General features: G+C 45.7%; 1 protein-coding gene across 2 annotated transcripts in view; it reads right to left on the reverse strand.

Moving 5' to 3' along the window:
- The window catches only part of gli3 (GLI family zinc finger 3), a 97,575-nt gene that overhangs the window by 12,565 nt on the left and 69,320 nt on the right, over window positions 1–15,690 (reverse strand). Inside the window, exons 5-10 of one of the 2 annotated variants that reach the window (XM_078291327.1) lie at window positions 15,081–15,286; window positions 11,591–11,749; window positions 7,535–7,736; window positions 5,421–5,640; window positions 4,092–4,193; window positions 2,806–2,946 (exon numbers count right to left, since the gene is read on the reverse strand). In XM_078291327.1, coding sequence (XP_078147453.1) covers window positions 2,806–2,946; window positions 4,092–4,193; window positions 5,421–5,640; window positions 7,535–7,736; window positions 11,591–11,749; window positions 15,081–15,286 — 1,030 coding nt within the window. Of the gene's footprint in view, window positions 1–2,805; window positions 2,947–4,079; window positions 4,194–5,420; window positions 5,641–7,534; window positions 7,737–11,590; window positions 11,750–15,080; window positions 15,287–15,690 lie in introns of both variants that reach the window. The other variant, XM_078291326.1, reaches the window with a different exon arrangement.

The following is a 15,690-nucleotide window of genomic DNA, read 5'->3' on the forward strand; positions in this document are numbered from 1 at the left end:
GTGGGGTTGGCATCTCCCGTGACAAACGGCAGTGAAAAAAGCCCACTTCAAGAGAGACATTAAAGAAGCCACCAGGCCTTATCTTTAAAAGTACTCCCTCCGAGGGGAAAGAGGGGAGGGAGAGAAAATGAAAGAGAAAATGAGAGAGGGAGAGGTTTATGCCCAAAAATGGGAACCAAAGCATGTGAGATGAGTGGAGAGGGAGATTGAGAGGTAGAGAGTTGAAATGTACTAAGTGATTGGTGAGAGAGGAATAAATGAAATAAATACGGCAACCTAAAATTGACACCCGCCTCGCTTTTGCTGACTGGGTAGGCCAGATAAGTGAGCTAAATTGCATAGATCTGATGTTTATCTTATCGCCGGCACCGAGAGCGCTTAAACGCAGATGATAAAGGAACACCATGGCATGTCATGGTGAGAGCACGTTTGAGAGTGTAAAAATATGCATCAAGAGCGCGGCAGGAGAGCTTTTGAACAAGGTGGAAAGCGATGAGGGTGGTGCGCAGGCTTAATTCTAAAATTAGGCCAACCACAAAAGAAAGGCGGATATTTTAATCAACGCAACCGTTACTTTTAATACTTCAAAAAGCCATTTAATTCGTGGCGGAAATTTTTCGCAACAGCAATCAAATTTTGGAGCATTTTTGTAGCTTAAATCAAAGACTGCCAGTGCTGAATATGATAATATCTGTGTGAGCAACAAGCCCGCTTTGCTAGAGAAGTTAACTTGGTGCTGAAAACCGAGGAGAAACTGGTATTTTCTCTCATCACGTTTTCCTTCCAAAGCCATTTCAGAAGACATGTACAGGGGGAGGGGACGCTCCATTGTTTGGTTATATGGAAATCCCCCCCCCCCCCCCCCCGCTCCCCCCAACAACCCCCTCCCAGTGTGCGAGGAGAGCCACTGTGGTCCAAATACTGTACTTATCCTATTACTGAGGGGGGGGGGTGGGGGTGGGGAGAGATAAGAGCATTTTCTCCTCCGCTCTGCTGAATTAGAGGGCAGGGATTCTGTAGGCGAAGACTTTTATTGGCATCTCTCTCCGTATCTGCATGTGCATAGAAAATGAGAAATAAAATGCAATATCAGAAAGTCAAATGCCCCCCCCCCCCCTCGCCCCCCCCCCCCCAAAAAAAAAAACAATTCCAAGATGGAAAAATGGAAAACTAATAAGGATTTTGTTGGTATCTGTCTACATGGCAATCACGGCTGTGCGCTGATTAAGAAGCGTGGCTCGGCGAGGTTAGGCTGGATAGTGTATGCGGTGGAATGAGCGGACATTGCTTTGTTCAGATGGCCACCTGGTGTGACTACATTGGGGGGGGGTGGGGGGGTGGGGGAGGATGTGAGCGAGCCTCTCCTCTATTAAGAACCCAACCCCCCTCTCCCACCGCCTAAACTCCCCCTGCCCCCTGAAACAGGGGCAAGAAGTTGTCAAGATCCTCAACCTTTGAGCAGAGCCCTTCAAACACGGGAGGCAGCCCATTCCGTGCTGAGGATATCAATTATAGATAGGGGTTACCACCGCGGCTGAGGATTGCAATGTCAGACGGCAAATAGACAGCTGTGGAGAGCTGAGGATCTTTCTATCAGATGTGTGGTGGTGTGTGTGTGTGTGTGTGTGTGCATGTGTATATTCCGTACTGGAGTGTGAGGATGTGTGCTTCACTCAGTGTCCCTTGTTCACAGCATCATATTGGTGTATTTTCACCACTTCTCCCAACTTCACAGAGTGAGAGAGGGCGAGTCTGCTCTCTCAGTTAGCTGACTGGTAAAACAGTTCACAGGCCACAGGGGAGAGCGGCAGCAGCAGAGCTAATAGCATCAGTGTAAGTGTTAGGCATTGTGAGGCAGACATGACCATAATGTCATTAATATTTAGCTTAAAAGCAACCCCTTAGGCACAATAGGATGAGCGCCATCCATCGCAGTGTGAAAGCAGACAGGACACGGAGGCGGAGGGCCGGTCCGGCAACATCCAGACTCTGGGAGGCTCGGTGCCAGGCCGCCGAATCAGTTAGCGGCGTTCAGCTGTGAGACGTGCTCGGCAGCCTTTGAGCCCATTACCACCGTCGCCGGATCCAATCAGGAATCCGGCAGCAGTATCAGTCAATGCCTGCAGCTCTCACTGTACTGTAGACCGCTGATGCACAAGCGCACGGGCAGGGGTTACAGCGCGATGCGATGCCTGCACGGTCCAGACTAGTACAGCTTCGGTTGATGTCGCTGGGATCCACTGAGCTCGAGGAAAAATACTGAGGAAATACTCACATAGCATACAAACCCAGAGAAATGATAGTTTCCGTGTGTGTTTTGTGTTAAAGCTGCACTAGGTGTAGGATGTAAAAATGCAGCTGTCTTATCACACTGTAGAGCTGCAGCGGAGAATAGCATCACTTCCCCCCTAATTGAGACCATGTAGATTCGTCCTATTTGCCTAAAGGAAATTCTGGTGTTGGGATCTCTGCCCAGAGGAAGTGATGAATCAAAACTTAACAGCCAAATCCAAACTGTCCAGAGAAAGCTGGACTCACCAACATTAGATCTTTTCCTTTCTCTCCCTTTGGTATCCTTTGGTACAAAGCGTTTGCAGACCGGTAAACATGAGCGTGCTGTGTGCAGATTACTGACGTCACATTACATGATTTCTGGGTATTGAAGTTAAAAATTTTCAGCTGCCATTTGAAGCTAACAATATGCAACATTGGCTAGGGCAGATTTATGTGGACAATCAAATGTTCTCCACTGGAATTGGAATTTATTGGACTGTTTTTTTGTTTTTTTTACTACTGAATACTCACATGTACTAGCTGCTCCTGCGTGTCAAACTCGCGGCAGCAGCTCTCCCAGTGGCAGTTTGTCTCGTACACCACCTCCGGCTCCTGCTTGCTCTCATCCTTGTCCCCCTCCTCCTTCACCAGGGTCATCCCATCAGGATGGTCCTGGAGAAAGACATTTTTTTTTTCAGATTAGCAACCAATACACCAGGCGGCACAGAGAAGTAATGCGGACTTAAAACCAGGAACCAGGAATGAATTGTGGTAGCTGTTTGAGTGGATTTAGGTAACATAATTTAAAGGGTTGCAGGATGCAGAGAACAAGCAAAAGGAGTTGTCTCCCTCTCCCCAACATCCAATCCATCTAAAGCCGTCATAAAATATTTGTTCAACACCCCGCTGGTTCAGATGTAGGAAGCACAGCCAAAAAATGCCCCCCTCTCCCTAATCCCCCCCACCCCACATGATTTGGTTACACGTCTCGACCACAGTGCCCATGTGAATCTGGCCTTGTTTGGCTGGCTGGGAGAGAGAAGTCTGGAGAGCGGAAATGTAGCGCTGAAAGCCCAGCTCTGTATTTGGGGTTGATATACGACAGGTCCTGGGCGAGTATTTCAGGAATCTAACCCCCTCTTCCTGCTGTAGGTTGCTCCATTAGCCTAGACATATTTCACTGTCACTGTTACATGGCTGAGTGGAGCAGGGTTTGGTCTGGACTAATACAGCAGCCTGGGCTTCACCACACACCTCAGGCTGTATCACAGCCGAATATTGACTCTAACAGGGTTTTTTCCTGCAGACACAAACACACGGCGGGCTTACTCTTATCACATTTCTCTTTCATTTTTCCCACCCACTTAAAATTTTGATTAAACAAAAGAGAAAACAATTTCCCTCTAGTGTCCTAAAGATCAATGGAATATTTTGCTTCAGAAAGCAGAGAACAGCAGAGAGCAGGGTGGGAAACTAACACCAGCCAACAGACAAATGCAGGTAAATATGGCTGGTAAGCTTGTCTATTCTTGCAGCCACTTTGGCAGGCAACCAGCCATCATTTGGGCTTCCTATTCTAGTCTAAAATCTGTGAAAAATTGTTGAAGTGGCTGGTGAATTCTGGGATTTAAGGACCGCTGTGGAATCTGCCAGAATGGGAATAGTTTTACAAAACAGTTTTAATAGCTAAAAATAGCTGAAAAAAATTCCTGTAGAATAAATCAGTGAAAAGCATATTTGATACTGTTGATACTATGATACTCATTTCCTCTGTTATAAATGTCCCGAATGTAAACAATCTTCACCTGTACGCTCACGGCTCCGGGGCTGGGCAGCTCCTCCTCTGGTTTCAGTTTGGAGCGCTTGTGGTGCATCGGGTCTCCTGTGCTGCTCACCGCAGACTCACTTGTCGGTTTGGTCTGCGGAAACAGAAAATATTAGTACATTTAAAACTTACATTTGATCATGTTAACATGTACAATTACAGACAATAATGGAAACAGGCCTTTTAGATTTATTGTTATCCTTTGTAGTGTTATTACCCATACATGTGATGCTTATCTATGGTTTAAGCTGAGTGTTATATGTGTTGTTTTTACATTAGCAAACTCTATAAGTCAATCAATCATTTAGTTAATCAATCAATCAGTCAAGCAATAAATCAATCAGACAACATGACCATGGCTGAACCTCAATATCTGATTGAGTGTCCTCACTCTTTAACTGTGCTAATGAAAAACTACGCTGCTCAATATATCACATTAGCTACCCTAATCATGGCAATTAAAACAAACTCAATGAACCAATTCAATGAACCATTCACTGAACCACTGGATGACCTGACTTTGGCCCTGGCTTAAATTCAGCCCAGGGGGAATTCTTGTTACACGCCAAGCTCACCAGAAAAAAAAGAATTAACAAGGAGATTCGAAATTCCTGGGAAAGGAAGCAAGTTTCCTTGGCTTTGTGTTGTTCCTGGCCTCTCCAGGAAAATGCTTGGTCCTGAAATGCTGGTACTTTTTCACAGGATACTGCGAGAGAGCTGAGATCCTGTCAGTCTCTGCGATATGTAACGTATTTGTTTATATTCGCCCTACTATCTTTGCTGAAACATATGAGATTCTGATGTGGTCCCAAAGCAATATTCTGTTTATTCAGGAGAAGGAAAGGGCAATTTTGGTGTGCACAATTTGAATGAGGCCTCATTCTCAGTAACACAGAATTCTAGCTGCGGGAACAGCAGGGAGGATTGGTAATAAACATTGAATATTTACTTTAAATGTGGGCCCGCACATACAGCAAGGATTGAGGAAAGAGAGAAAAAGCCCTTTTGGATCCATCCATCCATGTCAATATTCCCTCTCTATATCCTTGTTCTCTCTCTAGTGATTAATGGAGTCAGCAGTGGGATTCTATGCTAACAAGCCCCTTGTTGTTTGCTGCAGGCACGTTCTGGGCCGCGCTCGGCAGTCCAAAAACAAGAGACAACACAAGTAGGAGGAAACTCCCAGGAGATTAGTGCGTGGAGGGGGGGCCTGCCTGTACCATGTTAGCGCGCTCCGTTTCGCAGAGATGTGGCTGGCATACGGCGCTGCTATCTATTACCTGTGATGATGAATCGCACAGGCGTCTACCGGCGCTCTCACCTGTGAGGAGTCGTTGGAGACTGCCGAGCGCTCGCTGGCGCTGAGCCCGGAGGGGGGGATGCCAGGCACCGGCCTCTGGGTGGCGAAGGCTGGCGTCGGGTGGATGAGCGGCGGACTGTGGCCAAAGGCGGAACCCACGATGCCCGGTTGCCGGCCAATCAGCTGCTGGTGCATTTGCAAAGCCACCGGGGTTGGAGGGTAGGCAAAGCTTAAAGCTGGGCTGCAGGGGGGGGGCAGAGGGAAGAGGCAAGGGCTGACCGAATGTGCTGGGGGAAAACACACATCACAATACCGGAATACAACTTTACCATGTATTAAAACATCAGCCGCAGTGGCAATGAGGCAAAAAGAGGGGAAAGGCAGGACAGACAGTGAATAAATGGATTGTTCTGGATAGCTCCTCATCCCTGAGGACAATCTGACAGGAGGTGGTGTGGTAATGCTGGAACCACGGGGCTCCCGGCAAATCCCTGCCAATGAATGTTCAGCTTGTTAACACACAGTGAATTATCATGTGGTCTGTGTAAGGTAGTATGTCATTCTTCCACTGGGCAAATGATAGGGATGATAAATAATCTGGAGTGTATCGTACAGTAAATAAAGCAGAATTATTTTGCTGTTACTGCAACTAGACGCCTTGTGATTTTTCCTCAGTGTCTGTAGTTTATTTACCTGCGACCTAAGGTAGCGTTGTTGATACTGCGGTGGATGCTAAAAATCCATGAAGCCACCAACCCTCCTCTGGGGTCCTTCTGTAACCACAGGTAAACCGCCAGACAAACACAGATCTGTGTGGTTCGACAGCAGCGGCGCGCGGCCTCCATTCATCCTGAGCGCTGACGCCTCGCTCTCAGTGCGACCCATATGTCTGCTGATCTTATTACCGGCCGAGTGGAAATCAATGGGCCGAGACACATTTGGGGGCCCATCCGCTTGTCATATCACTCATCAGTCTGTTGGCCCTGGCTATTTGGGTCCTGTCACTACCACAGTGGCCGAGCACGCAACGTGATTGATCAGCCTCTTCTTACAGATCGCTGATCAATGGCCGCGGGTGGGGCGATGGATCTTTGCCTTTTCCTTCTCCCTTCCTTTCTTTTGCTCCCTCGCTCGCTCTCTGGTGCCGCGGCGTGATATATGTGATGTTTCCATGAGGTGTGCGGGATGACTGACACTCGCCGCCGGGGAGGCAGGCTGACTGGCTGGCTGGGAGATCGTCACCCACAAGGGGGTTTGACATGGATGATACACAAACACACACACACACACACACTTTCCCGTTTTCTCTCTCACTCTCTCACACACACAGACACATGCTGACACACAAACACAGTATGTTTTTACATGGTGATACTACGGTATCATCCTGAGGGGGACACATCGGTACAGGTTTTACACTTTTTTTTTTAAGTGTACTGTGTAAAAAAATCCAAATGATATTAGAGACATTATTCCCCAGGGAGAGATCCTGCTGTCTGATTTACAATTGGCATTTGCTAATCCCTGAATGGCCACCTTGAGAGAAACACAGTCAATCAAAGCACCTGAAAGACACTCTGACAGGATGTGAGTTAAACTTTTGACTCTGCACTGCAGGATCAACTGGATCCTTGGTCTTGACTGCTGATTCGAATGTACTGAGCAGAGATGCTTCATATGAAGTCTATTTTTTGGAACTGTGTTTCTGTTAGAAAGGTTAAAGTAATAAATATATAAAATCATGTCAATAAATGTCCGTTTTGCTGCTCTCTATCGGCGATTGAAATAACAGAATAGTGACTGAACCTATACCCAGTTCATGAAAGCTTTTACATATGCTGTTCTAAACGCGCGGAGTCAGGTAGGAAGCGATGCAATTTATGTTTTTCCGGAAGCTGCAACAGCGGTTTGTTTGGAATAAACAGAAGAAGAACTGGGTAGATAGCATAAGCAGTGATAGCCAACATGGAAACAGTGGCACCTACAGAAACTCAAACTTCATCAACAGGAAATCCAAGAGAATCTTGTGGACCACCACTTTAAATTATCTGCAATATTTAAAAATGCATGCAGCACAAACACCCCCTCTAACACACACACACACACACACACACAAAACACAGTCCAGCCAGTACCTGATGGCTCCAGCAGAGAGGTGGCCGTAGGAGCCGCTGGTGGAGGAGCTGGAGCGGGAGTTGTTGAGGATGGTGACGAGGGAGTTGGGTGAGGTGCGGATCATGGTCTGCAGGTCAAAGCTGTGTTCAGAGAGCGGTGAGATGGGCAGAGGGCGCTTCCTGCTGGGCCGGGACGGCAGCCTCGGGCTGGGGAAACGAGAGCCTGCAGGAGGAGAGGAGAGGAGGAGGTTAGAGTAGAGGAGGACGGCCCAGTGGTTAGAGAGACCGCTCTGTAACTGAAAGGTCACAGGGTCAAACCCGGCAAGAGCCATTGTGTCCGTTGACAGCAATGTGTCCTGTCAAATTGTTCTTCAGAAAAACACTGAACCTCTACCTGCTCTGTCGTTCTGGATAAGAACATCAGCTAAATTCCTAAAAATGAGTTAATGGATAAAAAGATTTATTGGTTTATACATGATTTTTTGTTTGACTTTTATCCAAACCCTAACCTAATCTAACCCTAACAGATGACATTTTTGTCAATCATCAGACAAAAGGCTCATCTGAATGAGTGTTCAGCTGTCAGTTGATGCACTGCTTGCATTTCATCCATGAGAAAACATGCCTTTTATGTTGGAGAAATGCTCTGACTGTGTATGGTAATATTTAATCAAGTCCAATTTGACTCGTTATTCAAATGCAATCAGTGTTGACTGGAAATACTAAAGGGGGTTTGAAAAGGTAAAAGGCAGAAACGGAAAAACCATTCTCTCTCCACATACAATGAGCCACGGGTAGAGATTAAAACATGACTTTTGTTGTCTTTTCACATGGAGATGTCACAAACAAGACAGGGAAAAACAGAGGGAGATGGAAGGAGGAGAAAAAAGCGCTGAGGGGATGTTGCGCTTTGTGCATGAACTGACACAATGACTTTGTGACTCAAGACTTGGAAATAAAACATTTTGAGTTATTTTATAAAGGCAAACAAAACCAGCTTACACAGCCCCGATAACCCCCCTCCATATTTACGGCCCCCACAATCCATCCATCTCCCAAACGTAAATGCTCCATCTCTCGTTTGACACATCCAACGATTACAGAACGCTCCATTCACATGGTAATCAGCGTGTGTGGATATGAATTTGTGTGTGTGCATGCATGCCTCTGTGGCGGCGGCGGTGGTGTTCTGGCATACACAGGCCTGTGTTTAGAGTACAGCATAAAGCTGTATGGAGAGGAACACCCCCTTTACATTGTCATTGCTGTGGCCCCGTATGGAAAAGCCGCCTTTCTCTTTGATGTCTTAGTGAGGAAGAGGGGGGTGGAGGGGCAGCATACATATACACATAGAAATACACAGCGGGACACACAATAACACACAAATCCCTGAGCTCACGCGATCGCACAACACAATGCAGTACAGTGTATATGTTAGTCATGTGACGTTCCTTGAAATGTCTGCTTCTTCACTTATTTCATTCAGCACAAATCATATAACTCATCCTCCTGCATATCAAATCATACCTTATCTTCCTGGAATAAACTACATCCAGCCTTCTACATCGAATCCCTACCTTGCTGGTGACCTGTGACTCTGCCTGACACACCCAAACACTTTTCTTTAACTTAACAAGCCGGATCCACGCGAGTGTTGAGGGACAGCCTCCACTTGTGGTGAATTAGGAGGGGGTTTAGCCGGGGGGGAGGGGCAGCGTCCCACCACTGCAAAGCCTCCTGGGAGTGGTGTTTATTAATGCACAGCACCAAATGATAAATCGGCCAACCGGGGAGAGAGAGAGAGGAGCGTCTCGTGCTCGTAGCAGGACTGTCCCTCTAATTTCCTCTTGATTTATGGACGGGATGGCTGGTTAGGCGCCGCGTCATTAATTCACGCGGCCAGGGAGGGTTCAGACAGGCCGGACTGACGGCATTGGAAATAAAAGCCGGTTCCAAACCTGGAGTTGAACCCTCGCCGACACACCTGGGGGCCACCTGAGAGGGACACTATCACAGCGGCGCTGGGAAGGGATGCAGGGAGAGTATCGCACTGTACAGAATTTATATGTGCAACAGAAATCTCAATATATGAGATGTAAAGGCACTAAGTCTAGAAATAAATCAAAATGGCAATAATCATAATTCTCATAATGAGTGTAATTATAATTAATGTCAAACATAAAAATTATGTGTCACTATTTGTTTATGGATGTTTTTTTAGGTAGATTTTGCTGAACAGATGAAATTATTGCAAATCTACTGCAATTAGACTGCATAACTATAATCAATAAATACAATTAACCAGGATGTTGTTATGAAAGTTGCATTTCGGTGTTCAAAACAAAGCTCAAACATAATTGAGACTGAACCCATTAATAAGGAAAACACTATAATATCACGAGGAAAAAATAGAAAGGAAATTAAAATTAACTAATAAAGACTCCAAATACAGATGTTAGCATGGTGATCCATGAGCACGAGCGCTAATTAGGCAGTAAGGAGGCAGACAATAGCCCATTAAAGCACAAATAGGCAGGACAGGCCCATTGTTTCATTAGCCCGGCTCTCTCTGAAGGTAATTACATTGATGTGAAGTAGACTAAAATAGCCGCCGTAACATGGTAGAGCACATTATTAGTGAAAGCCTCTTGATACGCTCTGCTCTTTGTATATTTTTTCTAAAAACCCAACAAAGCTTTAAAGTGTTAATTTTTCAGGCGTGGAACACACATTGTTGAAACATGATGAGTTATTACTAGCAATGATCACAGGCGATTTTTAAGTGAGGAGCCGGCATCTCCACTTGAAATTTGGCCCTAATTGTTTTGTTTCAGTCTATTAATCTTAAAAAGTGACACAGAAGAAAGGATTTCTCCAGTGATGAATGGTGGGACATTCCAATTCCCACTTAATAGCAATTAATTTTCTGATACCCGCACAAGTTTGGCTAGTTTTAATTAGTTTGTTCTGAGGAATAGGGGGAACTTCACCCCGGATTTCCATGAAAGCGGCGTCTGCCTGACTAAATACATTCTCATCAAAGGGAGCGGGGTGAGGCTGTCCGACCTTCCTAAGATTCAGTGTGCGTTTAATTTCCTATTTACACTTTAAAATAACTCATTAGCATAAGTCCTCTGCACACAGTCCTGAGCCCAACACATTAAGACAATAGCTCATTTAAATCATGTCAAAGTATAGCTGCAGCTCCCTCCTTGGCATGGTTGGACTGCAGTTTGATCTATATATAGTACGTGCTAGGTGTAGGCCTACTGTGAATGTGCCTTTTAGTGCCATGGTTAAGGGTTGAATTCCCACTGGGGCCATCCATGCTAAAAATGCATGCAGTCATGGCACCGTAAGGCGCTTTGGATAACAGCATCCACCAAATGTAATATGCAATGACATACACATACACTACCAGTCAAACGTGTGGACACACCTGATTGAATGCACTATGTTGCACACATGTTTTTCATTATCTTAAAGCCATTTTGATCTAAAGGCTTATGCTTAAATGCTTGAAATGTGTTTCTTAGACAAATATAAATAGTGAAGTTGATGCCTATGTATGAATTTCTTTCCAAAGCCTGGATGGCTACTTTAAAGAATCTAAAATATAAGATAGTTTTGATTTGTTTAACACTTTTTTGGTCACTGCATAATTCCATTTGTGTTATTTCATAGTTTTGATGTATTTACTATTATTCTAAAATGTGGAAAATAGTAAAAATAACTAATAAAATAATGAATAAATAATAAAAAAATGTGTCCAAACTTTTGACCAGTAGTGTAAAAGGACCTAAACATTCAAACATGAACAACAGAATCATACAATTCCACTGACTCATCTCTCATTGGCCTATGTTGTGAAGACCTGATTTATGAATCTGAACTCGGCGGTATCAAAGGGCCAAAATATATATATGAGATAGTCATGGGAAGCTAGCTGGTGATCCTGGATCAGCACTCTACTCTGAGAGACTTGATTAGAAACGGACCAATGTGTGTGTCTATATCACATCAGCTATGAGTCATGAGTGTAGCGGTATGAGATCTATGAGATCGGTGCAGACTTACTCTCCATGGCCTGCAGGTATTCCATGTGCAGGGCGCTGCTGCCGGCGCCGGCCGTGGACGCCACCGAGGGGAGCAGGTCGGTGGCGTAAGGGCTTCGGTGGCCCGCCAGCAGGGCCATCTGGTGGTAATACTCCGCTGTAGTCAGACCTGTGTGCGGGGCTGGGGAGGGCGGTGGGATGGGTCAAGAGGACACAAGGTAAAGAGAGGGAGAGATTGAGACGGAAAGCAAGAGGAGACAGATAAGATGCGAGAAAGGAAAACTTTGAGAAAGGTGGGGCAAGAGGGTGCGTTTGAAGAAGTGGGGAAGGAGAGAAAGGGAGGGAGAGCGGTACAGGAGGAAGAGGAGAGAAAGAGGAGAAGGAGGAGGAAAAAGAATTAGGCGATGAGGAAGACACGACAGGAAATGCACCTGCACTGCATTACAAGCCAGCGTTCATTTACATTAGATGATAATCAGCTCAGCAGAACAGTAATGAGCACATTAGCAACACCATCAAGTTAAGCAAAACAGCTGCATAGGGAGCACCACCTGAAGTCGAGAGTCCCACATGGGATTACCGGATGCTTGCTCAGAGATTACAGTTAGTATGCATTAGTGTGTGATTGATGCATTCATGCCAAGCATAGCATAAGTCATTGTCTTACAATACAATTCTTAAACGGCCCTTTCTGTTCTTCCTACTGTTCCTTGATCACTTGGAGAGTGTGCATGGGTGTGTGTGTGTGTGTGTGTGTGTGTGTGTGCTTGTGTGTGTGGTATATGAGTATGTAGGCTGATTCGTCTTATGCCAGAGATGGTGCTTACGTGTTACACATCAGAGCTGCAGTATGCAGATACGCAACCTGCTCCTCTACTCTGCTCCTTTAAACTCCATAGGAAAACAAAAGGCCTAAATCTGCCCAGATAGATCTGCATGCATAAAGAAATAGCAAAAGATTCTGCCTCCTCTCTACTCTCTCTCTCTCTCTCTCTCTCTCTCTCTCTCACTCACTCTGTCTCTCTCTTTCTTAAAATACCTCTCTTTTCCAAGTCATTCCCTTAGTTATAGAGTGCTGTAAGTCCTTGAACCGTCGCCTAAAAATAAACATCTGGCGGTGGGCTTCCTTATGCAAATATTCTAAGAAAGGGAGAGGGAAAAGACTAACACTGTGGTTTTGGATGCAAATATGGAATCGGTTCAGACCCACAGAGTGCTGCGGCTAATTCCTGTCTTTTTCCCCCAATTGAAGAAAAAAAAAGAGAAAATAAATAAAGAAACGCTGTATGAAAAGATCTCCTCCTAAGGCCGGCCTGTATGCCTGCAATATGCATCCCTGATTGGTTGAATGAATGTAAGAAAAAATTCTAAATTAATTCGATCTGGGTATTATGTCTTAAGTGGAAGGGGGGAGTTTCTTAATTGTCTTCGCTGTTCCGCTTTAGCTTTGCTTTTGCATTCAACCATAATGTGCCCCATTCTCTATCCATGCGCAGAAAAGGGCTTTGCGGAATTTCTAAATCAGAAATGTTGGCATCCGAGTGTGATCCTGGGGGCAAAGGGGGAGTGGGGGAAGGCTGTCAGTGTGGCACTTGACGTGGAAAGGCAGAGATGCGCCTCAGGACTTGGTGAGCCACCGGGAGCTCCTTCAGCACAACAATAGGATAAGGGGCAAGCCTACCTCTGAACCCCATCTCAACAGAGAGAGAGAGAGGGAGAGAGAGAGAGAGAGAGAGAGAGAGAGAGAGAGAGAGATAAATATTGTGTGTGAGGGAGGAGCAAAGAAAGCTGTGAAAGCAAATGTGTGGTAGCAAGAGGGTGGCACTAAATCCCACCCACTTTAAATCTCCATCGGATTCTGTTAATTAATTCATCATTATTCAAATGTACTTTTTGGTAAAAAAAAAAGAAAAAGAAAAAACCTTTGCATATTGAAGAAGGAGCCTCCCTGTAAGCATGGTGATATACTAACAACACAAAAGCTGACGGGTTAATTAATCACTGGGTTGATTAAAGGAGTAATTAGGTGCCTCATTCACAATTCACGGCATTATAAACTGTAAAGGGATCATGTGGTAGGTTGGAGAAACTATTTTGATTTAAAGCAAGCTGAGCCTGGTGCATATTATGTTGTGGTAACGGAAAATTGGAGGGTAGAGAGTTTCAGTTCGAGTACATACTTCCTGTCCACAAAGTGCAATGTTGGAGTGGAGAGCAGGAGAGGAGGAGGCTGAGAGAGGCTGGTACTAGACACTCTTGGTCTTCACTTAGACATAGCTTTTCACAGACCTGGATGAGAAGAGGTCAAGTGTCCCGGTACAGAGGAATCGCCCCTGCTATCTGCCTCTTCACAAATACACTTCAACACAAGGCAGGGAACTAGAGTGGGTCTCTGCTGCTGAAGTGTCTAAAGGTTGTAGCCAGCATGGCCGAGGACATGAGGGCCGCGATGGGAGGTCATCAAGCGGTTTCAAGACCTTAAAGGAGTGCATCGATTTCTGCCAAATAAGCTCTTTGATAAACTTACTCTTGTATGAGAGAAACTGTAGCAGTTTCACCTCTGCTTTGTCCAGTATCTATTGAGTTTGCTATAGTGTATGTTTCTGCTGGACAGTACTAGATAGCTTTGCATCATCTCAAAAATACTGTAACATACTAAATACTAAGTTGATTAAAGAGCTTATTTGCCAGAAAGTGGATGTATTCCTTTAGAGTTTACTATTGATTAGCGTTAGATGATTAAGCCTGGTTTCACAGATGGGGTGGAGCCTGGCTTGGTTCACTAATTGAGCTCCAGGCTTCAATCTGGTTCTGGTGAAACCTTCCTCTGGCCTTGCCTGTCCGTCTTGCCTGCCTGCACGGCCACTTTAATTGATTTCCCAGTCCTACATCCATCTCGAGATCTCAGGAAACAAATGCTCCCTGTAGGACAGCGTAACAACCCCCAACCCTGAACCTGAGTCCGACCCTCCCTCAGCGTGAGCGGTGTAACTGTACGTGACCGCGCCGCTCACTGATGCATCCTCCAGAGGTCTCTGACATGATTCACAGATCAAAAGGATTAGCCTCCTTCCAACCTGCAACCCCCCCCCCCCCCACACACACACACACACACACATACCTCCCACCCCCCACCCACACGCATGCAGTCACACTCATAATACTCCCATCCACTCTCTCCCTCTCTCAGATAACATCTCACTAACCACTGGGTCTTAATAGAGATGGATCTGGCCGCCTCTCACCTGACCTCCTCTGATCTCAAACAGGAATTAAACCGATATGGAGAATCACCAGAACGCTCTTAATAGCTTCAACTATCGACTCCCCACTAATCAATTATAACAATTATTTTTAAAGGTCTACTGAGACCTTATCGCCTATTTCTGCTCCGCTGAGGCAGTGTCGATGGTCTGTGCTGAGTGTGCATCTGTGCTGCGTATGTGTGTGTGTGTGTGTGTGTGTGTATGCATAATGCTTTGTGTGTCGGGTGTATGTTTCACTTTACTCACCATCTGCAGGGCTGAGGCCCCGGGCGGCTGAGAGCACAGAGATGGAGGGGCTGCTGTGTAGTGAGCGGATGTAGTCCATGTATGGGTTGATGTAGGGGTGCGGAGGGTGAAAGGGCGACTCCGCCCCCACAGAGGGGTTCCGCTGGGGCGAGATCCGGATGAGGGAGATATCGGAGAAGGCCGGACTGCCCGCCAGCGCAGGAGGCCTGCAGAGAGATACGGGAGAGAAAACAAAGAAAGAATAAAAACGCATACTTTGAATTTTCTATAACACAAACTCAAAATAAGACTGATTCATTCACACTCCCAGCCTGATATTCAGACTGAATGTCCATTTAGTTACCACTCCATTATTCAGTCTGACATTGTCTCCATGTTAGCCGTTTTCTGTGTGTGGAGGGTTGATTTTCCCCAAACCAATCACTAGTGACTGACGTATCCGGCCGCTCTGACGTTGTTATTTTCAGTTACAATGATGCTGGGCATATTTACTAACTTCACCAAGATTATTTCTCTGAGCGAGAGAACAAGCTGTTGACTAGAGCAACACCAGACTCTCTGAATCGCTCGACAAAATCTGAAGTAGGCATGACGCGATTCAGGAGTCTGG

This window comes from Centroberyx gerrardi, chromosome 22 (genome assembly GCF_048128805.1).
Source record: "Centroberyx gerrardi isolate f3 chromosome 22, fCenGer3.hap1.cur.20231027, whole genome shotgun sequence".
Taxonomy (NCBI): Eukaryota; Metazoa; Chordata; class Actinopteri; order Beryciformes; family Berycidae; genus Centroberyx; species Centroberyx gerrardi.